Source organism: Chiloscyllium plagiosum, unplaced genomic scaffold (assembly GCF_037043375.1).
Source record: "Chiloscyllium plagiosum isolate Xiang-an unplaced genomic scaffold, Cpla_swu_hap1 HiC_scaffold_36, whole genome shotgun sequence".
NCBI lineage: Eukaryota > Metazoa > Chordata > Chondrichthyes > Orectolobiformes > Hemiscylliidae > Chiloscyllium > Chiloscyllium plagiosum.
The window spans coordinates 4,400,821-4,428,801 of NW_028270174.1; the positions used below are offsets into that span (position 1 = coordinate 4,400,821).

A 27,981-nucleotide genomic window follows, 5' to 3' on the forward strand; every position below is an offset into this window, starting at 1 on the left:
GATATGGGATACTGGGAGATTTGTGTGTCTGGATTCAGAATTGGTTGGCTGACAGAAGTCAGAGAGTAGTTGTAGATGGAAAGTATTCTGTCTGGAGGTCAGTGTTGAGTGGTGTCCCGCAGGGCTCTGTTCTTGGGCCTCTGCTCTTTGTAGGTTTTATAAATGATGTGGATGAGGAGGTTGAGGGGTGGGTTAGTAAATTTGCAGATGACACAAAGGTTGGAGGTGTCGTCGATAGTATTGAGGGCTACTACAGGCTGCAGCGTGACATAGACAGGATGCAGAGCTGGGCTGAGAAATGGCAGCTGGAGTTCAACCTGGATAATTGCGAAGTGATGCATTTTGGAAGGTCAAACTTGAATGCTGAATATAGAATTAAAGACAGGATTCTTGGCAGTGGAGATGTTCACTGATGATCTTGTTACATTTGAGCACGGACTGCTTCAGTATCTGAGGAATCGTAAATGGTACTGAATACTGTGCAATCATCAGTGAACATCCCCACTTCTGACCTTATGATGGAGGGAAGGTCATTTATGAAGCAGCTGAAGATGGTTGGGCCTAAGACCCTACCCTGCATAGATGTCCAGGAGCTGAGATGACTGACGTCCAACATCCGCAACCATCTTCCAACATGCCAGGTACAACTCCAAGCAGCAGAGAGTTATCCCCCAATACCCAACAGCTCCAGGCTTGCTCAGGCTCCTTGATGCCACACTCTGCTGAGTGCAGCCTTAATGTTAAAGACTGTCGCTCTCACATCAGCCCTAATCCAGATTCTGAGTGGACTAGGGAGGAAGAAGAACTCCCCTGACTTCAGGAATCAAGAAAGGGAGATAAATCGTGCAGCAGAAATGATCTTGCCTGTAGCAGGGAACATGCATGTTCTCCTGGATTGCCTACTCCCTATGGCTGTGAAAGCCCTCCCAGAGACAATGTGTGGGTTCAGACCTTCCATAAGGATCTCCAACATGGTCTGTGTTATCAAGAAGCTCCAATAGAAATGTTGAGAACAACGCCAGGAGTGTTTTCAGTCTGTTCTGAAGATGAGTGATACCAGATTTGTAATGTTAATGTTAGTCAATGGAACTAGTTTGGATTTAGTGTAATTTGTCATTGGTACAGAGCCGATGGGCTGGAGTGTCCTTTGCACTGTATGATTCTATCATTTCAGTGAAACCAACTTTGTCAAATGCTACCATTCAGGATCTGTTCATGGAAAATCGTGTCTCACAAACTTGATTGAGTTTTTTGAGGATGCGACAAAAGATCCTACAATGAACACTGCGATGCCAGGCAGTTGTCTGATTGGGGTGACATTGACTGAGGGATGTATGTTGGCCTGGGTGTCTGGGGGACATCGCTGCTGCCAGAGGCTCTTTAACAAATACAGGAAGTGAGGGCCAAGAGGTTAACACCTGAGCCTAAACTGCAAGGGCAGTGCAAGCAGATTCACCAGTCACTTTTGCAAGGATCATTCCTGGAGGAGGACGTATCAGCAGGACTAAAGGGACAGCGCAGGGTGAACTGGATCTACTGGATAGCTCCTTCAGAGAGCTGAGACTGACCTAATTCAGGGCTGAATGGAATTCTTCTGACCTACAAGATTCCTATGAGTGAATGTGAAAATGCTGGGAGCACTCAGCAGGACTGGCAGCACCAGGGGAGAGAAAGAGAGTTAACCTTTTAGGCTGATAACCTTCCATCAAGTTCTTGCTCTTTCTTTGGTGACAGTAAAATCCTGCAACATTGTAACCCTGTCGAGTATTAACGCAGTAACTTTTCTAACTTTGTGTTATTGTTTTTTTTCCCAAACATAGCTGTGGATTTCTTCAATCAGATTAACCTGCTGTATGGAACAATAACCGATTACTGCACAGAGGATGGTTGCCCTGTTATGTCGGCTGGGCCCAAGTGAGTACTGTACCAGATTTAACCTTGCCTTTTAGCCCACTTTCTCAGAGCCTTAGTGTCATGGAGATGTACAGCACGGAAACAGACCCTTCGGTCCAACCTGTCCATGCCAACTAGATATCCCAACCCAATCTAGTCCCACCTGCCAGCACCCAGCCCATATCCCTCTAAACCCTTCCTATTCATATATCCATCCAAATGCCTTTTAAATGTTGTAATTGTACCAGCCTCCAGCACTTCCTCTGGCAGCTCATTCCATACACGTACCACCCTCTGTGTGAAAAAGTTGACCCTTTATATCTTTCCCCTCTCACCCTAAACCAATGCCCTCTAGTTCTGGACTCCCTGACCCCAGGGAAAATACTTTGTCTATTTATCCTATTCATGCCCCTCATAATTTTGTAAACCTCTATAAGGTTACCCCTCAGCCTCCGATGCTCCAGGGAAAACAGCCCCAGCCTATTCAACCTCTCCCTACAGCTCAAATCCTCCAACCCTGGCAACATCCTTGTAAATCTTTTCTGAACCCTTTCAAGTTTCACAACATCTTTTCAACAGGAAGAAGACCAGAATTGCACACAATATTCTTGTCCGAGCTTCTATTGTTTCATAGAATCCCGACAGTGTGGAAACAGGCCCTTCAGCCCAACAAGCCCACACTGACCTTCCCCACCCACCCACCCCGATGAGTAAACCACTCAGACCATTCTCCTATCCTATATTTACCCCTGACTAATGCACCTACCCTACACATCCCTGAACACTATGGGCAATTTAGCATGGCCAATTCACCGAACCTACACATCGTTAGATTGCGGGAGGAAACCGGAGCACCCGGACAGCCATGAGGAGAATGTGCAAACTCACACAGACAGTCACCAGAGACTGGAATCAAACCCGGCTCCCTGGCGCTGTGAGGCAGCAGTGCTAACCACTGAGCCACCAGGCTGCTCTGTGAGGTTCAATTTCCCAGCTTGCTGCAAAACAAGCAACACAGTGTGCGGCAATGTGAGATTTTTGAGGAAAATGTTTATACAAGACTCCCACATGGGGGGGTGGCCATCATTGGTGGGGTCAGCATTTGTTGCTCATCCCTAATTGGTCTTGTAGCCGCATTTCGAGAGCGGTTAAGAGCTTGCCACATTGCCAGAAGGGAAAAAAAATCAATGAATGAGGCGTTTTCTCATTGAGAGCAAGATGGAGGTCAGTCTGTTCATTTCCAAATATTCCTCGTTCTTCCTGCCCGGTTGCTGTGGGTCTGGAGTCACATGTAGGCCAGGACCAGGTAAGGATGGCAGATTTCCGTCCGGAAAGGACATTAGTGAATCAGATTGGGTTTTGATGACAATGGAGAATAGTTGGCATGGTCACCGTTGGGTCACCATTATAGAGATTAATGTAGAACTCCAGATTTTATTAACAGAATTTAAATTCTACATCAAATCCACTTTCCATCCTAACTCCATGTTCCCTGATTTACTCAGCACAGGGTTTCTCAAATTGTGACCCCCATTGGGGTTGTGGGTTTATGAACTCTGAGGTAGCAATGGTTCACACAGATTCTGAGTGAGTGATAACAGCCTCTCGTTTTTTTTTTCTACGGCGGACATGGCCTAACCGACCAATCTTTGAGACCTCCGCCCTCTCCAAAAAAGCTGGCGAAAAGTTACTGAAGATTAAAAAGATCAGACTCCTTTCCATCTCCTATCCCCTCCCAGCTGCCCCCTCCCTCAGTCAGACAGATCCCACCCCTGATCCTGACCCTGACCAACCAGTCCCACTGTTCTCACTTTGGCTTCATGCCGATATTGGAATGGGGTCACAGTGGGGGAAATACTTGGGAAGCACTGCATTAACATTTATAAAAAATCAATCCCAGCCTTGAGGCTACTCAACAACAAAGCACCCACTGTGCTCTGGGTTTTTAACAATAACCATTGCACGGTCACGATCCTGTTAATTCCACATTTTATTGACTGCTAGTTTCACCAGCTGTCACGGTGAGATTTGAACCTGTGTCCCAGAACATTAGCCTGTGTTTCTGGTGTATTAGTCTGGTGACATTACCATTACTGCACCACCTCCCCTACATTTGACTTATTCTGTCTGTTATAGGAAGGATACTATTAAAGCTGGAGGGGGTTCAGAAGAGATTTACCAGGATGTTGCAGAGAATGGAGGGTTTGAGTTATCAGGAGAGCCAGATAGGCTGGGACTGTTTTCACAGGAGCGTAGGAGGCTGAGGGGCGACCTTATAGAGGTTCATAAAATCACAGGGGCAAGGATAGGGTGAATGACAGTTGTCTTTTCCCCAGGGCAGGGGATTTCAAGATGACGGGGTATATTTTTAAGGTGAAAGGAGAAAGATTTGAAAAGGACATGAGGGGCAATTCTTTTACATAGAGAGTGGTTTGTGTGTGAAATGAACTGCCAGAGGAACTGGTGGGTGGAGGTACCGTTACAATATTTAAAAGACATTTGGATAAGTTCATGAATAAGAAATATTTGAAGGGATATGGGCCAGGAGCAGAGTTGTGCTGGAAAAGCACAGCAGGTCAGGCAACATCCGAGGAGCAGGAGAATCGACGTTTTGGGCAGGAGCCCTTCATTAGGACTCTGATCTCCAGCATCTGCAGTCCTCACTTTCGCCTGGTTGGGCTGAAGGATCAGTTTCCATGCTGTATGACACTATGGCGCTGACTTGTGTACCAGTATTTTTTTGTCCTGCATTAACAAAGAGCCAGTCCCATTGACCCAGAGACTGTCATCGATCCAGGGGCAACTTCTTGATGTTTCTCATGTCTTTGAAGTCTTCCTTTGCCAAACTAAGAAATGTGGCTGGAGGAGAAACCAGGATTAGACGTGGACTTGGTCTTTTCTCATTAAATTATGGTGGAAAAGTGACAATGCTTGTATTCCCTGTGATGGAGACTGGAATTTCACCGCCTGACTCCCAGTGAGAATGGAGAAAGTGAGGACTGCAGATGCTAGAGATCAGAGCTGAAAATGTGTTGCTGGAAAAACACAGCAGGTCAGGCAGCATCCAAGGAGCAGGAGAATCGACGTTTCGGGCATGAGCCCTTCTTCAGGAATCAGGATTCCTGAAGAAGGGCTCATGCCCGAAATGTCGATTCCCCTGCTCCTTGCTTGCTGCCTGACCTACTGCGCCTTTCCAGCAACACATTTTCATCCCAGTGGGAATGCCTGAAGTGTAAAGAGTGAGTTTCCCCCTCTCTTGGTAAGATAGGTTTCGCTGCAATTGTTGGAAAAAAAAACATATTTTTTCTAAACTTTCATATCCTGAAATGTTTTAAGTCCTTCAGTGAACATAAGGTGCCAGCTGGTTGTGGGCTTAAACCTTTTGAAATGATTTTAAGTCCAAAGTTCAGGCTGACAGAGCACACAACATTGAGATGTTGATATTACAGCAGAGGAACAAGCAAGAAATTAAACTGAGGCCTTTTCTCAAGCGAAGGTGGAATTTCTCTCCCCTCATTCCCCAACACCACCAACCCCTCCCGAGAGTGTGGGGCAGGCAGTGGTTAGGGTCTGGAATGGACTGTCTGAGAGTGTGGGGGAGGCAGTGGTTAGGGTCTGGAATGGACTGTCTGAGAGTGTGGGGGAGGCAGTGGTTAGGGTCTGGAATGGACTGTCTGAGAGTGTGGGGGAGGCAGTGGTTAGGGTCTGGGATGGACTGTCTGAGAGTGTGGGGGAGGCAGTGGTTAGGGTCTGGAATGGACGGTGTGAGAGTGTGGGGGAGGGCCATGGTTAGGGTCTGGGATGGACTGTCTGAGAGCGTGGGGGAGGCAGTGGTTAGGGTCTGGAATGGACTGTCTGAGAGTGTGGGGGAGGCAGTGGTTAGGGTCTGGGATGGACTGTCTGAGAATGTGGGGGAGGCAGTGGTTAGGGTCTGGGATGGACTGTCTGAGAGTGTGGGGGAGGCAGTGGTTAGGGTCTGGGATGGACTGTCTGAGAATGTGGGGGAGGCAGTGGTTAGGGTCTGGAATGGACTGTCTGAGAGTGTGGGTGAGGCAGTGGTTAGGGTCTGGAATGGACTGTCTGAGAGTGTGGGGGAGGCAGTGGTTAGGGTCTGGGATGGACTGTCTGAGAGTGTGGGGGAGGCAGTGGTTAGGGTCTGGGATGGACTGTCTGAGAGTGTGGGGGAGGCAGTGGTTAGGGTCTGGGATGGACTGTCTGAGAATGTGGGGGAGGCAGTGGTTAGGGTCTGGAATGGACTGTCTGAGAGTGTGGGTGAGGCAGTGGTTAGGGTCTGGAATGGACTGTCTGAGAGTGTGGGGGAGGCAGTGGTTAGGGTCTGGAATGGACTGTCTGAGAGTGTGGGTGAGGCAGTGGTTAGGGTCTGGAATGGACTGTCTGAGAGTGTGGGGGAGGCAGTGGTTAGGGTCTGGGATGGACTGTCTGAGAGTGTGGGGCAGGCAGTGGTTAGGATCTGGAATGGACTGTCTGAGAGTGTGGGGGAGGCAGTGGTTAGGGTCTGGGATGGACTGTCTGAGAGTGTGGGGGAGGCAGTGGTTAGGGTCTGGGATGGACTGTCTGAGAGTGTGGGGGAGGCCGTGGTTAGGGTCTGGGATGGACTGTCTGAGAGTGTGGGGGAGGCAGTGGTTAGGGTCTGGAATGGACTGTCTGAGAGTGTGGGGGAGGCAGTGGTTAGGGTCTGGGATGGACTGTCTGAGAGTGTGGGGGAGGCAGTGCTTAGGGTCTGGAATGGAATGTCTGAGAGTGTGGGGGAGGCAGTGGTTAGGGTCTGGGATGGACTGTCTGAGAGTGTGGGGGAGGCAGTGGTTAGGGTCTGGGATGAACTGTCTGAGAGTGTGGGGCAAGCGGGTTTGGTTTTCAAGCTGAATTTAGATGGTTGTTTGAAAAGGAAGACTGTTCAGGGTTACAGGGCAAAAGGAAGAGATGATGTTCACTTGGAGAGCTGACACAGACATATGGGCTGAATGGCCTTTTTCTGCTCTGTAACAGCACTGTGCTGATTTCAGGCCATCTGGTTGTTCTCAAAGCATAGAAACTGGGAACAGGATTCGGCCATTCAGCCCAACACGGCTGCTTCGCCATTCTATACAATCCTGGCTCATTATTCAACCCAATATCATATTCCTGCTTTTTCTCCAAAATCTTTGATGCCTTTAAAATCTAAAGTTTGAGCTGTCTCTTTACCGAGTGTATTCAGTGACTTGGCCTCCATCGCCTTCTGTAGTAAAGAATTCCAACAGTTCACTGAGTAAAAAAATCTTTCCTCATCTCGGTCCAAAATGGTCTACCCTGTATCCTGAGATTGTGTCTCTGGTTCTAGACTCCCCAACCAGGGAAACATCCTCCCTGCATCTAGTCTGTCCAGCCTTGTTCTAACTTCATATGTTCAATCAGGTCTCCTCATATCCTTCTAAACTCTAGTGACTGTCAGCCCAGCCAAACCAATCTCTCCTCTGGACAGTCCTGCCATCCCTGCTTAGTGAATCGTAATCTTCCTTAGGTAGGGAGACCACAACTTCACACAGTTCTCCAGGAATGGTCTCACCAAGGCCCTGTATGACTGCAGTAAGACATCCCTACTTCCAAACTCTCATCCTCTTGCCATGAAGATCGATACATCATTCGCCTCCCTAACTGCGTGCTGCACCTGCCTGTCTACCTTCATTGACTGGTGTACAAGGATAACCTGCCACCATCAGCATTGTCACGTCGCTGAATTTGTGGGATCTTGCTGTGTGCAAATTGGCTGCCGCGTTTCCTAAGTTACGGAGTGGCTATACCTCAGAAGTACCTCATTGGTTGTGAGGTGCTGAGGGAATTCCTGAGGTTGTGTAAGGGGCTACATGTTATGGACCAGGCCAGACCCCCTCAAAACATTCCAAGAAAGTAGCCCCTCCCTAACTTTGTTTGTTGTTTTAATCAGGTGTAGCGTGGATTTTCCAGGAGGGATGCAGTTGGTCAAACCACTTAGTCTTAAACAAAACAGAATTTATTTACAAGGTTACTGAATTAAACACAAACAAAAGAATACAGAATAACTTACCCTCCCCGAAAACCCAACAGGCCATCCCAACTTAACGATGGTGTTACAAATCCTTGCTACAATCCCCATAAACACCCCTTGGCACTCAAGGTAAAATCAAACCCAGGGTCTTACAGGAGAGATGTCAGAGAGCGGGAGGGTCAGCATGGGGCTGCTTCTTTGGGTCCAGCAGCTTCACAATTGACTGACTGCTTTCAGTGAACAGCCAGACTGAACCAAACCAGAGGATAGTGGAGCTGGGAGAACTAGCCATTCCCCTTTCATTGTACAAGTGTCTTTTTTTAAACTTGAAAGCCGGAGGCAGTCTCTGTTAGCTGTACTCAAACTGGTCCTAAACCCCTCCAACCCCAGACTTTTTGGAACCTATGTCTTTACGACCTCCAGAAAAAAAAGAACAACATAACCTTGTTCAAGGAGCAGCATCGTCATGTACAGAAATGGCAATTCTTTCAATTGATATATGAAGGGAAGGTCATCATCCAGTTAATTCAGGATGGCCATCGTCTGAAAGATTTTAATAGATTAGATTCCCTACAGTGTGGAAACAGGCCCTTCGGCCCAACAAGTCCACACCGACCCTCCGAAGAGTAACCCACCCAGACCCATTTCCCTCTGACTAATGCACCTAACACTACAGGCAATTTAGCATGGCCAATTCACCCTAACCTGCACATCTTTGGACTGAGGGAGGAAACTGGAGCACCCGGAGGAAACCCACACAGACACGGGGAGAAGGTGCAAACTTCACACAGACACATGCCAAAGGCTGGAGTCAAACCTGGGTCCCTGGCACTTTGAGGCACCAGTGCTAACCACCCCAAATAATAAATGAATAAAAGCAGAAGGCGTTTTGTTATTGCTTATCCATGACTGCACTTTGGTCTGGCAAAATGCATCTCACCAATGAGTTCATCATTCAGCAAAAAAATCAATACAATTTCCAACTTTAGAGGAATCAGTGGGTCTGGGTGAAATTGGGAATATGGTCTTGAGATAGAGGATCAGTGATGATCATATTGACCAGCAGGGCAGGCTGAAATTGGCTGAATACCCTGCTCCTGCTCCCAGTTTCCATGTTTGTCTATCATGTGAGAATCCAGAATTGTGTGAAACCTTGTTTCAGATTCTGTTTGAACACCACATCTCAATAACTCATTTACCCACAGACCTTCCACTGTACAATGAACATGCTTGTACGATTATACATCTTGAATACTCAAAGGCTCACAGTGTTAACTGTGACACTGGACTAAGAAAGAAACTGGAGTGTTCACATTTGGAATTCTCGGAATGATCTCAGTGACCAGGCCCAATGGCCTTCTCCCTCCTGATTGCTGCATCATCAGTCAAGTCTGTCTTGTGACAAAGCCAACATAAATATACTCTACTTCTGCTTTTGTCACTTATGGGTCCAAACTGAAAGCTCACAGCAGTAACTGGCCTCAACAAATTGGACCCTAAATGACAAAAAGAGGCTTCAAGGAACAACAGTGCTTCTGTCGGATAATTTGATTTATTATTGTCACATGTACCTCGGTACAGTGAAATGTTTTGTTTTGTGTGCAGTATAGGCAGATCGTACCATACAACGATCATAGGGTGATTGAACACGGCGAGGAAAATTATGTTAGAGCTGCAGAGAAGGTGCACAAGAAGCAACATTAGATTTGAAATTTGAAGGGTCCATAGTGAAGTCTAATAACAGCGGGAAAGAAGCTGTTCTTAAACCTGCTGATACTTGTGTTTAAGCTTCTGTGTCTTCTGCCTGACAGGGCTGGGGTGGTACGGTGGCTCAGTGGTTAGCACTGCTACCTCACAGCGTCAGGGACCTGGGCTCGATTCCAGCCACAGGTGACTGTCTGTCTGGACTTGGCACATTCTCCCCATGTCCCTTCCAGGTGCTCTGGTCTCCTCCCACAGTCCAAGGATGTACAGGTTAGGTGAATTGGCCATGCTAAATTGCCCATGGTGTTGAGGGATGTGTAGGTTGGGTTCATTAGTCAGGCGTAAATGTAGGATAATAGGGCCGGGAATGCATCTGGGTGGGTTATTCTTTAGAGGGTCGGTTGGGCCAAAGACCCTGTTTCTACACTGTAGGGATTTTATGATTCTGAAAGAGATTATACTGTTGATACTGTTGATATAGACGGAGTCAATGGATCAGAATTATCCATTCTGTGATAGACTGGTCTATGTTCACAACTCTCTGGAGTTTCTTACAGTCCTGGGCAGAGCAGTTGCCATTCCAGCTGTGATGCATCCAGACAGAATGTTTTCGATGGTGCATCTGTAAAAGCTGGCGAGGGTCCTTATGGACATGTGGGAGGTTGTGATGTTAAATCTGCATGTTGCCTTTTATGTGTGTCTCTGCAGTCAAAGGCTGCCTCACTCTGGGCTGTGCCAAGCCTTGGTACTTTCTCCAGGCTGGATTTATTTGGGGGGTCAGGGTTTCTGCAACTGCATGACAGAATCAGAGGACATGCCAATCAGGGAGTGATGAGGTTACTGGTCGCCCTTAACCTGGAATCAGAACCACTGCCAGTGGCACCGAGGTCCTGCCCAGCAAGAGTGACTGGGCAATCAGACGGCAACAGCTCTTGTGCTCAGCAGTGCCACTGGGAGGGAAGTGACTGCTGCCAAAAGGACAGGCACTGGAGTCTCAGGGTCACTGACCGTGGAATTGTGGGGGTGGAGGTGGTGAGGGTTTGGGGGAGGGGTGTGGCAAACACAGGGAGAAGGGTGTGGGGGAGGGGGGTGCAGTTTCAGAAACGAGGGAATTGGAGTGTCTCCTGATGTTGAGTTCCTTGTTCAAGCACTGATAGCCTTTTACTGAGGGGTCATACCCTGACCCCACTGTGAGATGACAAGCAACCCATACAGTTTGACCTACGTTGCCCAGCAACAGACCATAGTTACACTGGGATCTGGCCCCTTAAAACCTCAGTTGGCCAACTGTTGACCTTCCCACCAAGATGGTAATCTTGGGGAAGGTGCAAAGGCAAGGGGAATGTGTGATCATGTACACTACTAGTTTCCTGATGAAGGACTTTTGCCCGAAACGCGGTTTTCCTGCTCCTTGGATGTAGCCTGACCTGCTGTGCTTTTCCAGCACCACTCTAATCTTGACTCTAATCTCCAGCATCTGCAGTACCCACTTTCGCCTACACTGCTATCTTGTCTAATGATTTCTTCCACAGGCAGAGGCCATTTAGCCCACTAATCAAATGCTGGATCCTCACGGGGCAAACTGGTCAGTTCCCCCACCCCCTGCCCCTTCTTGGTTGGGACGCTTGGATGACAGACTGTTAATTTCCCGACAAACCAAGACGGCAGCAAGCGCTGCATTCTGACAAGGATACGCATCAAGTGTAGATTGTCCTCATAACTCAAGGCCACGTTATAGATGTTAAAATAAAATCCAAAGTAGAAGGGGATTGGATAATTCTGATCATTCCAGCTGACAAATAAGTACAATCCCTTGCAAAATGGAGGTTTCCTTAATTTACAGAATAGAAACAAAAGATCACTTACCTCTCTGAGTTTTGTCAGAACGCCCATGGATCATTTCTTTGTCACACTGAGTCCATTAACCTCTCAATCACTTCCATCTCTTTATGAGCTTTATGAAGCAGGGGATTGGATGACGTTGGAGGTTGGGTGGAGGATTGTGGAGATCATAAAAATCTGCATTGACCAGTCAGGACCGAATGGCCTGTTTCTGTGCTGTACATTCCAGTAATTATCTTCATTACTAATGATGGTGCCCGTCTGTTTTTACTCATAATATTGCAGGTATGAGTATCACTGGGCGGATGGAACAAACATAAAGAAACCGATTAAATGCTCAGCACCAAAGTACATTGATTACCTGATGACCTGGGTACAGGACCAGCTCGATGATGAGACTCTGTTTCCATCCAAAATAGGTAAGGTCTTCACAGTTCAACCCTGGCCACACCGGAATGTATATTTATTACAATCTCAAAGCCTTTGTAGATTAAACGACAGCTGTGGCAGTAACTTTAGGGAATTTGTTCACAAATCAAAGGTCACAATGCTAGGCATCTGATTACAGAGAAGAGAGGCATCGCTGAAGCTTTACATCTTGCATTCATCAGGAGAAATGCAAGACCGGCAAATTGCACACAATCACAACAATTTATCTGCAGGAGGGTGCATGTGTTCCCAGGCCTGATTGTGTGTGTGTATATTGTGTGTGTGTTTCCGTGTTGTGTGTATGTGTTTGTGTTTCCACATGTATGTGTGTGTGTTTCCACGTGTGTGTGTGTGTGTGTGTATGTGTGTGTGTGTGTGTGTGTTCCCGTGTGTGCATGTGTTCCTGTGTGTGTGTGTTTCCACGTGTGTGTATGTGTGTGTGTGTGTTCCCATGTGTGCATGTGTTCCTGTGTGGGCATGTGTTCCTGTGTGTGTGTTGCCAGGTATGTGTGTTCCCATGTGTGTGTTCCCAGGTAAGTGTGTTCCCGTGTGAGCACGTGTTCCTGTCTGTGTGTTGCCGGGTGTGAGTGTTCCTGGGTGTGTTCCCAGGTTTGTGTGTTCCCATGTGTGCATGTGTTCCTGTGTGTATGTTGCTGGGTATGAGTGTTCCTGGGTGTGTTCCCAGGTTTGTGTGTTCCCGTGTGTGCATGTGTTCCTGTGTGTGTGTTTCCACGTGTGTGTGTGTGTATGTGTGTGTGTATGTTCCCGTGTGTGCAGGTGTTCCTGTGTGGGCATGTGTTCCTGTGTGTGTGTTGCCAGGTATGTGTGTTCCTGTGTGTGTGTTCCCAGGTATGTATGTTCCCGTGTGTGCACGTGTTCCTGTGTGTGTGTTGCCGGGTGTGAGTGTTCTTGGGTGTGTGTTCCCAGGTTTGTGTGTTCCCATTTGTGCATGTGTTCCTGTGTAACACGCGTGTCCCGTATGTGTTCTCGGAGAGTGTGTGTGCCCGGGTGTGTGTGTGTTCCCGGGTGTGTGTGTTCCCGGGTGTGTGTGTGTGTTCCTGGGTGTGTGTGTGTGCCCGGGTGTGTGTGTGTTCCCGGGTGTGTGTGTGTGTGTGTGTGTTCCCGGGTGTGTGTGTGTGTTCCCGGGTGGGTGTGTGTTCCCAGGTGTGTGTGTGTTCCCAGGTGTGTGTGTGTTCCTGGGTGTGTGTGTGTGTTCCCGGGTGTGTGTGTGTTCCCGGGTGTGTGTGTGTGTTCCCGGGTGTGTGTGTGTTCCCGGGTGTGTGTGTGTTCCCAGGTGTGTGTGTGTTCCCAGGAGTGTGTGTGTTCCTGGGTGTGTGTGTGTGTTCCCGGGTGTGTGTGTGTGTTCCCGGGTGTGTGTGTGTGTTCCCGGGTGTGTGTGTGTTCCCGGGTGGGTAGGTGTTCCCGGGTGTGTGTGTGTGTTCCCGGGTGTGTGTGTGTTCCCGTGTGTGCATGTGTTCCTGTGTGTGTGTGTTTCCACGTGTGTGTGTGTGTATGTGTGTGTGTGTGTTCGCATGTGTGCATGTGTTCCTGTGTGGGCATGTGTTCCTGTGTGTGTGTTGCCAGGTATGTGTGTTCCCGTGTGTGTGTTCCAGGTAAGTGTGTTCCCGTGTGAGCACGTGTTCCTGTGTGTGTGTTGCCGGGTGTGAGTGTTCCTGGGTGTGTTCCCAGGTTTGTGTGTTCCCGTGTGTGCATGTGTTCCTGTGTGTGTGTTTCCACGTGTGTGTGTGTGTGTATGTTCCCGTGTGTGCAGGTGTTCCTGTGTGGGCATGTGTTCCTGTGTGTGTGTTGCCAGGTATGTGTGTTCCCGTGTGTGTGTTCCCAGGTATGTATGTTCCCGTGTGTGCACGTGTTCCTGTGTGTGTGTTGCCGGGTGTGAGTGTTCTTGGGTGTGTGTTCCCAGGTTTGTGTGTTCCCGTGTGTGCATGTGTTCCTGTGTGTGTGTTGCCGGGTGTATGTGTTCCTGGGTGTGTGTTCCCAGGTATGTGTGTTCCCGTGTGTGCATGTGTTCCTGTGTGTGTGTTTCCACGTGTGTGTGTGTATGTGTGTGTGTATGTTCCCGTGTGTGCAGGTGTTCCTGTGTGGGCATGTGTTCCTGTGTGTGTGTTGCCAGGTATGTGTGTTCCTGTGTGTGTGTTCCCAGGTATGTATGTTTCCGTGTGTGCACGTGTTCCTGTGTGTGTGTTGCCGGGGGTGAATGTTCTTGGGTGTGTGTTCCCAGGTTTGTGTGTTCCCATTTGTGCATGTGTTCCTGTGTAACACGCGTGTCCCGTGTGTGTTCTCGGAGAGTGTGTGTGACCGGGTGTGTGTGTGTTCCCGGGTGTGTGTGTTCCCGGGTGTGTGTGTGTTCCCGGGTGTGTGTGTGTTCCCGGGTGTGTGTGTGTTCCCGGGTGTGTGTGTGTGTTCCTGGGTGTGTGTGTGTGTGTGTTCCCGGGTGGGTGTGTGTGTTCCCGGGTGGGTGGGTGTGTTCCCGGGTGTGTGTGTGTTCCCGGGTGTGTGTGTTCCCAGGTGTGTGTGTGTGTTCCCGGGTGTGTGTGTGTTCCCGGGTGTGTGTGTGTGTGTTCCCGGGTGTGTGTGTGTGTTCCCGGGTGTGTGTGTGTTCCCAGGTGTGTGTGTGTTCCCAGGTGTGTGTGTGTGTCCCCGGGTGTGTGTGTGTTCCCGGGTGTGTGTGTGTGTTCCCAGATGTGTGTGTGTTCCCAGGTGTGTGTGTGTTCCCGGGTGTGTGTGTGTTCCCGGGTGTGTGTGTGTGTTCCCGTGTGTGTGTGTGTTCCCAGGTGTGTGTGTGTTCCCAGGTGTGTGTGTGTTCCCAGGTGTGTGTGTGTGTTCCCAGGTGTGTGTGTGTGTTCCCGGGTGTGTGTGTGTTCCCAGGTGTGTGTGTGTTCCCGGGTGTGTGTGTGTGTTCCCGGGTATGTGTGTGTTCCTGGGTGTGTGTGTGTTCCCAGGTGTGTGTGTGTTCCGGGTGTGTGTGTGTGTGTTCCCGGGTGTGTGTGTATTCCCGGGTGTGTGTGTTCCGGGTGTGTGTGTGTGTTCCCGGATGTGTGTGTATTCCCGGGTGTGTGTATTCCCGGGTGTGTGTGTTCCTGGGTGTGTGTGTGTTCCCGGGTGTGTGTGTATTCCCGGGTGTGTGTGTATTCCCAGGTGTGTGTGTGTTCCCGGGTGTGTGTGTTCCCGGGTGTGTGTGTATTCCCGGGTGTGTGTGTGTTCCCGGGTGTGTGTGTTCCCGGGTGTGTGTGTTCCTGGGGGTGTGTGTGTTCCCGTGTGTGTGTTCCCGGGTATGTTTTCCCGTGTGTGTGTGTGATCCCGGGTGTGTGTGTGTTCCCGGGTGGGTGTCTGTTCCCGGGTGTGTGTGTGTTCCCGGGTGGGTGTGTGTTCCCGGGTGTGTGTGTGTTCCCGGGTGGGTGTGTGTTCCCGGGTGTGTGTGTGTGTTCCTGGATGTGTGTGTGTTCCCGGGTGTGTGTGTTTTCCCGGGTGTGTGTGTATTCCCGGGTGTGTGTGTGTGTTCCCGGGTGTGTGCGTTCCCAGGTGTGTGTGTTCCCGGGTGTGTGTGTGTGTTCCCGTATGTGTGTGTGTTCCCGGGTGTGTGTGTTCCCGGGTGTGTGTGTGTTCCCAGGTGTGTGTATTCCCGGGTGTGTGTATTCCCGGGTGTGTGTGTTCCCAGGTGTGTGTATTCCCGGGTGTGTGCATTCCTGGGTGTGTGTGTTCCCGGGTGTGTGTGTATTCCCGGGTGTGTGTGTATTCCCGGGTGTGTGTGTGTGTTCCCGGGTGTGTATGTTCCCAGGTGTGTGTGTCCCCGGGTGTGTGTGTGTTCCCGTGTGTGTGTGTGTGTTCCCGGGTGTGTGTGTGTTCCCAGGGTGTGTATTCCCGGGTGTGTGTATTCCCGAGGGTGTGTGTTCCCGGGTGTGTGTGTATTCCCGGGTGGGTGTGTATTCCCGGGTGTGTGTATGTTCCCGGGTGTGTGTGTGTATTCCCGGGTGTGTGTGTGTTCCCGGGTGTGTGTGTTCCCGGGTGTGTGTGTTCCTGGGTGTGTGTGTATTCCCGGGTGTGTGTGTATTCCTGGGTGTGTGTGTTCCTGTGTGTGTGTGTGTTCCCGTGTGTGTGTTCCCGGGTGTGTGTTCCCGTGTGTGTGTGTGTTCCCGGGTGTGTGTGTGTTCCCGGGTGTGTGTGTGTTCCCGGGTGGGTGTGTGTTCCCGGGTGTGTGTGTGTGTTCCCGGATGTGTGTGTGTGTTCCCGGGTGTGTGTGTGTGTTCCCGGATGTGTGTGTGTGTTCCCGGGTGTGTGTGTTCCCGGGTGTGTGTGTGTTCCCAGGTGTGTGTATTCCCGGGTGTTTGTGTGTTCCCGGGTGTGTGAGTATTCCCGGATGTGTGTGTGTATTTCACCCCCTCCCCCTCCCCTCAGTGTATTTCACCTCCACCCCCTCCCCCTCCCCTCAGTGTATTTCACCCCCTCTCCCACCCCCAGTGTATTTCACACCCACCCCCTACCTCCAGTGTATTTCACCCCCTCCCCTCCCCCTCCTCCCAGTGTATTTTACACCCTCCTCCTCCCCAAGTGTATTTCACCCCTCCCTGTCCTCCCCCCCAGTGTATTTCACACCTTCCCCCTCCCCCAGTGTATTTCACACCCTCCTCCTCCCCCAGTGTATTTCACACCCTCCCCCTCCCCCAGTGTATTTCACACCCTCCCCCTCCCCCAGTGTATTTCACACCCTCCTCCTCCCCCAGTGTATTTCACACCTTCCCCCTCCCCCAGTGTATTTCACACCCTCCCCCTCCCCCAGTGTATTTCACACCCTCCTCCTCCCCAAGTGTATTTCACACCCTCCCCCTCCCCCAGTGTATTTCACACCTTCCCCCTCCCCCAGTGTATTTCACACCCTCCCCCTCCCCCAGTGTATTTCACACCCTCCTCCTCCCCCAGTGTATTTCACACCTTCCCCCTCCCCCAGTGTATTTCACACCCTCCCCCTCCCCCAGTGTATTTCACACCCTCCTCCTCCCCAAGTGTATTTCACACCCTCCTCCTCCCCCAGTGTATTTCACACCTTCCCCCTCCCCCAGTGTATTTCACACCTTCCCCCTCCCCCAGTGTATTTCACACCTTCCCCCTCCCCCAGTGTATTTCACACCCTCCTCCTCCCCCAGTGTATTTCACACCTTCCCCCTCCCCCAGTGTATTTCACACCTTCCCCCTCCCCCAGTGTATTTCACCCCCTCCTCCTCCCCCAGTGTATTTCACACCTTCCCCCTCCCCCAGTGTATTTCACACCTTCCCCCTCCCCCAGTGTATTTCACACCCTCCTCCCCCCCCAGTGTATTTCACACCTTCCCCCTCCCCCAGTGTATTTCACACCCTCCTCCTCCCCAAGTGTATTTCACACCCTCCTCCTCCCCCAGTGTATTTCACCCCCTCCTCCTCCCCCAGTGTATTTCACACCTTCCCCCTCCCCCAGTGTATTTCACACCTTCCCCTTCCCCCAGTGTATTTCACACCTTCCCCCTCCCCCAGTGTATTTCACACCCTCCTCCTCCCCCAGTGTATTTCACACCTTCCCCCTCCCCCAGTGTATTTCACACCTTCCCCCTCCCCCAGTGTATTTCACCCCCTCCTCCTCCCCCAGTGTATTTCACACCTTCCCCCTCCCCCAGTGTATTTCACACCTTTCCCCTCCCCCAGTGTATTTCACCCCCTCCTCCTCCCCCAGTGTATTTCACACCTTCCCCCTCCCCCAGTGTATTTCACACCTTCCCCCTCCCCCAGTGTATTTCACACCCTCCTCCCCCCCCAGTGTATTTCACACCTTCCCCCTCCCCCAGTGTATTTCACACCTTCCCCCTCCCCCAGTGTATTTCACACCCTCCTCCCCCCCCAGTGTATTTCACACCTTCCCCCTCCCCCAGTGTATTTCACCCCCTCCTCCTCCCCCAGTGTATTTCACACCTTCCCCCTCCCCCAGTGTATTTCACACCTTTCCCCTCCCCCAGTGTATTTCACCCCCTCCTCCTCCCCCAGTGTATTTCACACCTTCCCCCTCCCCCAGTGTATTTCACACCTTCCCCCTCCCCCAGTGTATTTCACACCCTCCTCCCCCCCCAGTGTATTTCACACCTTCCCCCTCCCCCAGTGTATTTCACACCTTCCCCCTCCCCCAGTGTATTTCACACCCTCCTCCCCCCCCAGTGTATTTCACACCTTCCCCCTCCCCCAGTGTATTTCACACCCTCCTCCCCCCCAGTGTATTTCACACCTTCCCCCTCCCCCAGTGTATTTCACACCCTCCTCCCCCCCAGTGTATTTCACACCTTCCCCCTCCCCCAGTGTATTTCACACCCTCCTCCCCCCCCAGTGTATTTCACACCTTCCCCCTCCCCCAGTGTATTTCACACCCTCCTCCCCCCCCAGTGTATTTCACACCTTCCCCCTCCCCCAGTGTATTTCCTACCTCCCCACACCCCCCACCCCCCCCCCCCCCACCCCGCCCTGGGTGAAGAGTTTTCCTCAAACTGCTCTGAATCTCCTGCCTTCCACCTTAAAACGATGTCCCCTTGTTTATTGACTCTGACTAAAAGGAACAGCTGCTTTCTATCCAAGCTGACCGTGTCCCCCATAACCTTCGAGCCCTCTCTCAGGAGCCCCCCTCAACCCCCTCTACTCCAAAGAAAACAAAGTCAGAAGTCACATGACACCAGGTTATAGTCCGGCAGGTTTATTAGAAAGCACAGAGCGCTGTTCCTTCGTCATTTCACCTGATGACAGCCAGACTCTGAAAGCTTGTGATTTCAAGTAAACCTGTTGGACTATAACCTGACTCCTGACCTTGTCAACCCCAAACTGGCACCTCCACAACAAAAAAAAACAACCCAACGTATCCAGGCTCTCTCCATCACCGAAATACTCCATCCCAGGGAACATCCAGGTGAAACGATCCCTTTGCAGCCTCTCCGGGGAAATCACAGCACCCTGTAGTGCAGCGACTAAAACACTTTGGGACATTCCAAGATGGTGAAAGGTACTCTACGATTTCAAATTATTTTTTAACATCAAAGTAGCTTTACATCAAGGCAGTGCAATATTAATTTTTCTCTTTCTCTCTCTCTCTCTCTCTCTCTAGGCGTTCCCTTCCCCCGGAATTTCATGTCAGTCGCAAAAACCATCCTGAAACGCCTGTTCCGAGTCTATGCCCACATTTATCATCAGCATTTTGATTCTGTGATCCAGCTCCAGGAAGAGGCTCATCTCAACACTTCCTTCAAACACTTTATCTTTTTTATTCAGGTACAGCCAGTTGTGAAAATCCTTTACTGTAATTGGCTCTGCGTTCTAACCCAAGATGAATAACAACAGTGTCAGACAGGAACTGACTTGTCTTATTGTCGCGAAGACTGAGTCCAGGCTAAATAATTCAAGATGCAGGATCCCCCTGCAATTTCTTAACTAGAGCCTCCCTAACTCTCCTGGATCCAATTACCAGAAACCATACATTTGTGGGCCGTAATTTGCGGTAGATGTAACTCCTGCCGTCAATTACACTGGCTCCTTGGCATTTTATGTTTTACTTACTCACAATAAGAACAGAAATTATTGGAGAAATTCAGCAGGTTTGCCAGCTGCTGTCGAGAGAGAAACAGAGCTAATGGTGCCAGTCCCTTGGTAATTTTTTAGAACCGAAGGGGGCTGCAAAATGATGTTATTTTAATGATTGATAAAGGGGAAGGAGGGATGTGTTAAAGACATCCAAAACAAGAGACGAAGGTAGTGTTAATGGTAGCAAAGGAGTGATATAGTTCTAAAATAGGTGTTAATGGTAGGTGTAAATAGCCAAAAAAGGTTGGTTTTGCTGAGAACAAGCCCATGCAAACTAGGCACTGGACTTGGCGGGGGGATGTGGGCAAAAGTGAGGACTGCAGATGCTGGAAATCAGAGTCAAAATTAGAGTGGTGCTGGAAAAGCACAGCAGGTCAGGCAGCATCCGAGGAGCAGGAGAATCGATGTTTTGGGCAGAAACCCTTCATCAGGGGGGTCAGGAGAAGATGTAATCAAAATGAAAGGCAGTGTTCATGCTCTGAGGTTGTTGAATTCAGTATTGAGTCCTGAAGGCTGTAAAGTCCTATATATTTCTTTTTGTTTGAGAGAGTGTGAGATGATAATGTTGGGAGAAGGTGAGGACTGCAGATGCTGAAGATCAGAGTCGAGAGTGTGGTGCTGGAAAAACACAGCAACTCAGGCAGCTTCTGAGGAGCAGGAGAATCGACGTTTTGGGCATAAGTTGGTTCTCCTGCTCCTTGGATGCTGCCTGACTTGCTGTGTTTTTCCAACACCACACTCTCGACTGAAATGATAATGTTGCAGTGAGAAAAATCGGGTATCTGACACCACATAACCAATCAGATTGAATGGACTGTGAAATTGGCAACGTAAGGATTGAGAAGTGCAAGTTCAGAGTGGGTGAATTGAAATCGACAATGTAGGTCGGTCACAGATGAGCTACAGTGGATGATGGAGATGGTGTAAGTCAGACAGCATATTCTGTGGCTGGAGAAGCTACAAGCAGCAGAAGCCGCAGAAATAAAATCAGTTCTAGAAAGAGAAATGAAGTGAGGGATATACCAATTAGAAGAGAGAAAAGAAAGACTGAACAGAAAAACTATGTCTTAGAGTCACAGAGATGGACAGTACAGATAGAGACCCTTCGGTCCAACGCGTTCATGCCAACCAGATATCCTAACCAAATCTAATCCCATTTGCCAGCATTTGGCCCATATCCCTCTAAACTCTTCCTGTTCATATACCCTTCCTATTCAGATGCCTTTTAAATGTTGCAATTGTACCAGCCTCCACCACTTCCTCTGGCAGCTCATTCCATACACGCACCACCCTCTGCGTGAAAAAGTTGACCTTTAGATCCCTTTTATATCTTTCCCCTCTCACCCTAAATCCATGCCCTCTAGTTTTGGATACACCACCTGAGGAAAAAGACTTTGTCTATTTACCCTATCCATGCCCCTCATAATTTTGTAAACCTCTATAAGGTCACCCCCTCAGCCTCCGACGCTCCAGGGAAAACAGCCCCAGCCTGTTCAGCATCTCCCTATAGCTCAGATCCTCCAACCCTGGCAACATCTTTGGAAATCTTTTCTGAACACCTTCAAGATTCACAACATCCTTCCTGTAGCAGTGAGACCAGAATGAATGCAGTATTGTATTTAACAATTTGCATTTTGAAACCTCCAACAATTCTACACGCGTCCATCACACGCAAGGCAGCACGTACAATGTGAACCTTTCCTTTTTCTGTGTCACCCCCAGCAGATTGTCAGGTTGAAGCATGACAACTCTGCAATAATACACCATCTCTTTCATTTTTTTAGGAGTTTAACCTCATAGACCGGAAGGAATTGGCCCCATTGCAGGAACTGATCGAGAAACTGACTACAAAGGACAGATAGAAGGCAGCTGAGAGAGAAACACAATCCATTTCCCCTCTTTAACACAACTGGACACAGGCGATGGATTGGATGTTGTAAAATCCATGCAATGCTAGTGCTGATGAAATTGCAAGTGTTTTTCATTCGAAGGTTTGATACAAGATGATTCTAGACTTCTCTTTAAGCAAGTCACCACACGCACAGACAGCTTTCGCTGAGGCATGTTGCTACGCTGCACACAATCCTCCGATGCCTGTAAAATGTAATTCATTGGCACCGATTAGAATCTACCTTCTCCAAGTGCCTGCATTGTTTCATAACTTCCAATTTATTTTTCTTTCTTTTCAGTCTTTTGATAAAAGAATAAAATAACACACTGGGCTGACACTTCATCTAGGGAAGATTCCACTGATTATAAAAAGTGTTCTATTTTGGATATGATTCATAAAGTTTTCACTGAAACGTGTTGTTTCTTGAGGTTTTCAGGGCTGAAGCCTTCACACACTTGGTCGAGATGTTGGTTATTCTCAGGGTGTTTGAGCTGCTTTAGCTGTATCTGTTGTTGTTAGCTCCGCATTGGCAGTTTCAGGTACATTATCCAAAACCTGGCTGTCCAAACCTCGGAAATGCTTGAATGTTCCATGCACCGATATCACTGTGTCAAACTAAGCAGCAGTAGACTTTCAGAGATTTAGAAATGTTGTAACGTAAGTCTATAGCTCAGTACAAACAGCTTTCACCATGCCCTCCTGAATTCTTTCCCTGTCCAGCAGCCAATCGCCATTGGGAAAACCCTGCCTTTTTCCCCCAAGATAAATATTCATAATACTTAATGTTAGTCAGTATATAATTTACATGCAAGCATGGTGCTGGGTCCACTGATTTTTGTCATTTATATAAATGATTTGGATGCGAGCATAAGAGGTATAGTTAGTAAGTTTGCAGATGACACAAAAATTCGAGGTGCAGTGGACAGTGAAGAGGGTTACCTCAGATTACAACAGGATCTTGACCAGATGGGCCAATGGGCTGAGAAGTGGCAGATGGAGTTTAATTCAGATAAATGTGAGGTGCTGCATTTTGGAAAAGCAAATCAGAGCAGGACTTATACACTTAATGGTAAGGTTCTAGGGAGTGTTGCTGAACAAGGAGACCTTGGAGTGCAGGTTCATAGTTCCTTGAAAGTGGAGTCACAGGTAGATAGGATAGTGAAGAAGGCATTTGATATGTTTTCCTTTATTGGTCAGAGCATTGAGTACAGGAGTTGGGAGGTCATGTTATGGCTGTACAGGACATTGGTTAGGCCACCTTTGGAATATTGTGTGTAATTTTGGTCTCCCTACTATCGGAAGGATGTTATGAAACTTTAACAGGATTCAGAAAAGATTTACAAGAATGTTGTCACGGTTGGAGGATTTGAGCTCTTGGGAGAGGCTGAATAGGCTGGGGCTGTTTTCCCTGGAGTATCGGAGGCTGAGGCGTGACCTTATAGAGGTTTATAAAATCACAAGGGGCATGGATAGGATAAATAGACAAGGCTTTTTCCCTGGGGTGGGGGAGTCCAAAACTAGAGGGCATAAGTTTAAGGTGAGAGGGGAAAGATATAAAAGAGACTTAAGGGGCAACTTTTTCACACAGAGAGTGGTACGTGTATGGAATGAGCTGCCAGAGGAAGTGGTGGAGGCTGGTACAATTACAACATTTAAGAGGCATCTGGAGGGGTATATGAATAGGAAGGGTTTGGAGGGATATGGGCCGGGTGCTGGCAAATGGGAGCACATTAGGTTAGGATATCTGTAGGCATGGACGAGTTGGACCGAAGGGTCTGTGTGTGTTCTGTACATCTCTATGACTCTATGATTCTATATGGACAAGGAGGCCACTCGTCCCTTTGAGACTGCCCCCCCATCAATATGATCCTGGCTGGTCTGATTTTAACTCTGAGTCTATACTCCTGTATATCCCCCCGATAATCTTACATCCCCTTGGTCATCAGGAATTATCTACCTCGGCCTTCAAAATATTTACAGATTCTGCACCCACTGCCATTTGAGGAAGGGAATTCCAAACACCCTCAACCTATCCCTATTTCCCTATCTCTGATCTAAATGGGCTGAACCCCCCCCCCGTCGCCCCCTTATTTTTAAACTCAGACCCCAAGTTCTAGATTTTTTCATTCTCCCACATCCACCTGGTCAGGGTCCCTCAGGATCTGAAATGTTTCAATAAGGTCTCCTCTGTCTCTTCTAAACTCCAGAGAATACAGGTCTCAGCCTGTCCAGCCTTTCCTCATCAGGCAATCCCCACGTTCCAGGGATTAGTCTGGGAAACCTGCTCTGAGCTGCTACCAACACATGAACATCCCTCCGTATGTACGGGAACGATACAGTACACAGGACTCCAGATCCAGTCTCACCAACACCCTGTTTAACTGAAGCGTAACCTTCATACCCTTGTACTCAACTCCCCTCACAATACAACTCAATATTTTATTGAACTGACTGAGTATAGTAGAGTAAATGTTTATCTATGCAATGTCATTGGAAAACCAAAGAAACACATGTTTTCCATTGAAGTCTGTGGTCTCTATATATATTACGCACATCAGGAGTGGTTTATTAAAATAACAGTGAATATTCATTCATTGCCATGGTAACTGACATACGTGCACAGAGAATAAAAATTGACATTACCCAACTAGAGAGAGAGAGATAGAGAGAGATTCCCCTGAAATTCAGGAGAGCGAGATGGGACCTCGAGCATAAGTTTTTGATCATGCTCTTCTCGAAATGTCGACTCTCCTGCTCCTCGGATGCCGCCTGACCAGCTCTGCTATTCCAGCACCACAATTTTTGACTCAGTCTCTTGTGAAGCGCTGCTGTACTGTCTCTCCTGGAATTTATTTAGTTCTGTTCCTGCTGCTTCCTGTTGCTCGCTGTAGTGGTCGGTATATTAGGTCCAGGTCTATATCTTGGTTGATAGAGTCCGTGGATGAGTGCCATGCTTCTACACATTCTCTGGCTGTCCCCTGTTTGGCTTGTCCTGTGATTGTTGTGTTGTCCCTGTCACATATGTGGTCTGTGTCATGTGTGTGTGTGGCTACTGGGGCCAGCTGGTTGTGGGGTGTAGCAGTTAGTTGGTGTTCGTTGACGTGGATTACTCGTTGTCTGCCTGTTTGTCCTAGATAGTGTTTCGTGCAGTCTCTGCATGGAATCCTGTAAATTACATCAGTCTTGCACATTATGGGTAATGGGTCTTTTGTCCTGGTGAATTGTCTGAGCATGGCTATCGGTTTATGGATTGGATCCAGCAACAGGAAGCAACAGAAACGGAAACAAATAGATTGCAGAAGACACAGAATAGCAGCTCTTCATAGGAAGCTCCAAAGCACTGAAGATGTCACCGAGACAGGGGACGAAAATCAACATCCCAGCTCGGTGAATATACCCACAGTTACGGCAACCGACAGCCAAGCTACAAACTGTTACACAAACCTTGAGTAGGGAGATTGTTATACCACCCCTCCGGAACAGGTGGGATTTGAACCAGGGGCTCCTGGATCAGAGGCAGGGACAAGAACTCTGACCTTTTTTATCGAAACATAAAGAACTCAATTTGATTTTTCCCTTGCTTTTATATCCAGAAATACTCCTACACATAACTCAATGAATGCCCCATGTTTTCCAATTGATTAACTTACATGCATGTGCAAACACTAAAGGTGAGGGGAGGGAGGGGTTCAGGGTGAGAGGGTAGGGACTAAATCAAAGTGGACAGGAGAACTCAGCTCCTTATTTTTTTATTTAACCTATTTTCCTAAACAGTTCGTTCGGAGATGCCATTACACATATATTGAACCCAGCCCTGCCAGTCCAGGGATAAGGACACTACCTCTGTGCCACAAGAGGGCCCCTAATGCCATGACATGTGAGGGACCATTAAAGTGAGGTATAGGCACTGCTGGGATTTGAACCCAGGATCTCCAAATGACTAGACAGGTACTTTAATCAATTAAGACATAGTGCCAGCTTATTACACATCTCTGGGACTTGAACCTGGGGCTCCCAGACAAGGGATAAGGACATTGCCACTGCACCACAAGGGGCCCAGAATTCAGCCAGTATATTCTACTTGAAGAAGTTTTTAAGTTTTAAGGAAAAACACTTGTACAATGAAAGGGGAGTGGCCAGTTCTCCCAGTTGAGCTTTTCTCTGGTTTGGTTTAGTTTGGTTTTAGCAAGAAGTCCGTGTTTTGAGGCTGCTAGTCCAACAAACAGCTCCATGGAGGAAGGTGTACCATGCTGAATCCCTCTGCCATCTCTCTCTCTCTCCTGTAAGACCCCGTGTTTGATTTTACCATTTTTTGGCAAAGGGGTGTTAATGGGGATTGTTGCAGGAATTTGGAACAGCATCATTAAGTTGGGACAATCTGTTGGGTTTTCGGAGAGGCTATGTTATTCTGTGTTCTGCTCTCTTTTGTTTGTGTTTCATTCGGTACTCTGTAAGTAAGTTCTGTTTTATTTGAAACTGAGAGGTTTTGATCAGCTGCATCCCTCCTGCAATATCCATTTTACACCGACTCAATAAAATCAGAAAAATTAGGGTCTGAGCTGTCTTCTTGAAATGATTTCAGGGGGGATCTGACCTGGTCCATAACACTGGGTCTTTGGATTAACAGTCTAACAATAATACCACTGAGCCACTGCCTTCCCTAAAAACTTGACATTTTTGATGTTCAGCTAGATCTCAGTTAAATTTTCCTCGGGGCTGGAGACTGCGAGAACTGTACACCCACAGGATCTGAATATAGTGTCCTTCAGGATCTGCCTCTGTACCCCTCACCCCCACCCTAGTCATAGAGTCATAGAGCTGTACAGCATGGAAACAGACCCTTCGGTCCAACCTGTCCATGCCGACCAGATATCCCAACCCAATCTAGTCCCACCTGCCAGCATCTGGCCCATACACCTCCAAACCCTTCCTATTCATATACCCATCCAAATGCCTCTTAAATGTTGCAATTGTACTAGAATGGCAGCTCATTCCATACACGTACCACTCTCTGTGTGAAAAAGTGGCTCCTTAGGTCTCTTTTATATCCTTTCCCTCTCACCCTAAACCTATGCCATCTAGTTCTGGACTCCCCGACCCCAGGGAAAAGACTTTGTCTATTTATCCTATCCATGCCCCTCATGATTTCATAAACCTCTGTAAGGTCACCCCTCAACCTCCCACAGTCCAGGGAAAACAGCCCCAGCATATTCAGCCTCTCCCTGTAGCTCAAATCATCCAACCTTGGCAACATCCTTGTAAATCTTTTCTGAACCCTTTCAAATTTCACAACATCTTTCCGATGGGAAGGAGATCACAATTGCACGCAATATTCCAACAGCGGCCTTACCAATGTTCTGTATAGCCACAACATGACATCCCAACTCCTGTACTCAATACTCTGACCAATAAAGGCAAGTATACCAAGTGCCTTCGTCACTATCCTATCTACCTGCGACTCCACTTTCAAGAAGCTATGAACCTGCACTCCAAGGTCTCTTTGTTCAGCAACACTCCCCAGGATGTTACCGTTAAGTGTATAAGTCCTGCTAAGATTTGCTTTCCCAAAATGCAGCACCTCACATTTATCTAAATTAAACTCCATCTGCCACTTCTCAGCCCATTGGTCCATCTGGTCCAGATCCTGTTGTAATCTGAGGTAACTCTCTTCGCTGTCCACTACACCTCCAATTTTGGTGTCATCTGCAAACTTACTAACTGTATCTCTTATGCCCGCGTCCAAATCATTTATGTAAATGACAAAAAGTAGAGGACCCAGCACCGATCCTTGTGGCACTCCACTGGTCACAGGCCCCAGTCTGAAAAACAACCCTCCACCACCACCCTCTGTCTTCTACCTTTGAGCCAGTTCTGTATGGCTAGTTCTCCCTGTATTCCATGAGATCTAACCTTGCTAATCAGTCTCCCATGGGGAACCTTGTCGAATGCCTTACTGGATTCCCTCCAACAACTTGCCCACCGCCAAGGTCAGGCTCACTGGTCTATAGTTCCCTGATTTTTCCTTACCACCTTTCTTAAACAGTGGCACCACGTTAGCCACCCTCCAGTCTTCCGGCACCTCACCTGTGACTATCGATGATACAAATATCTCAATAAGAGGCCCAGCAATCACTTCTCTAGCCTCGAACAGAGTTCTAGGGTACACCTGATCAGGTCCTGGGGATTTATCCACCTTTATGCGTCTCAAGACATCCAGCACTTCCTCCTCTGTAATTTGGACATTTTCCAAGATGTCACCATCTATTTCCCTACAGTCTGTATCTTCCATATCCTTTTCCACAGTAAATACTGATGCAAAATATCTCCCCCATCTCCTGTGGCTCCATACAAAGGCCGCCTTGCTGATCTTTGAGGGGCCCTATTCTCTCCCTAGTTACCCCTTCATCCTTAATGTATTTGCAAAAACTCTTTGGATTCTCCTTAACTCTATTTGCCAAAGCTATCTCATGTTCCCTTTTTGCCCTCCTGGTTTCCCTCTTAAGTATACTCCTATTGCCTTTATACTCTTCTAAGGATTCACTCGATCTATCCTGTGTATATCTGACATATGCTTCCTTCTTTTTCTTAACCAAACCCTCAA

The 27,981-nt window shown here is 48.5% G+C and overlaps 1 protein-coding gene across 1 annotated transcript in view; it reads left to right on the forward strand.

Moving 5' to 3' along the window:
* LOC122539295 (MOB kinase activator 1B) overlaps positions 1 to 25,935 on the forward strand; it is a 47,994-nt gene extending 22,059 nt beyond the window's left edge. Inside the window, exons 3-6 of the mRNA XM_087979894.1 lie at positions 1,821 to 1,914; positions 11,747 to 11,880; positions 19,017 to 19,180; positions 21,274 to 25,935. Coding sequence (XP_087836020.1) covers positions 1,821 to 1,914; positions 11,747 to 11,880; positions 19,017 to 19,180; positions 21,274 to 21,351 — 470 coding nt within the window. The 3' untranslated portion in view covers positions 21,352 to 25,935. The remainder of the gene's footprint in view (positions 1 to 1,820; positions 1,915 to 11,746; positions 11,881 to 19,016; positions 19,181 to 21,273) is intronic.
* Positions 25,936 to 27,981: the final 2,046 nt, after the last annotated feature.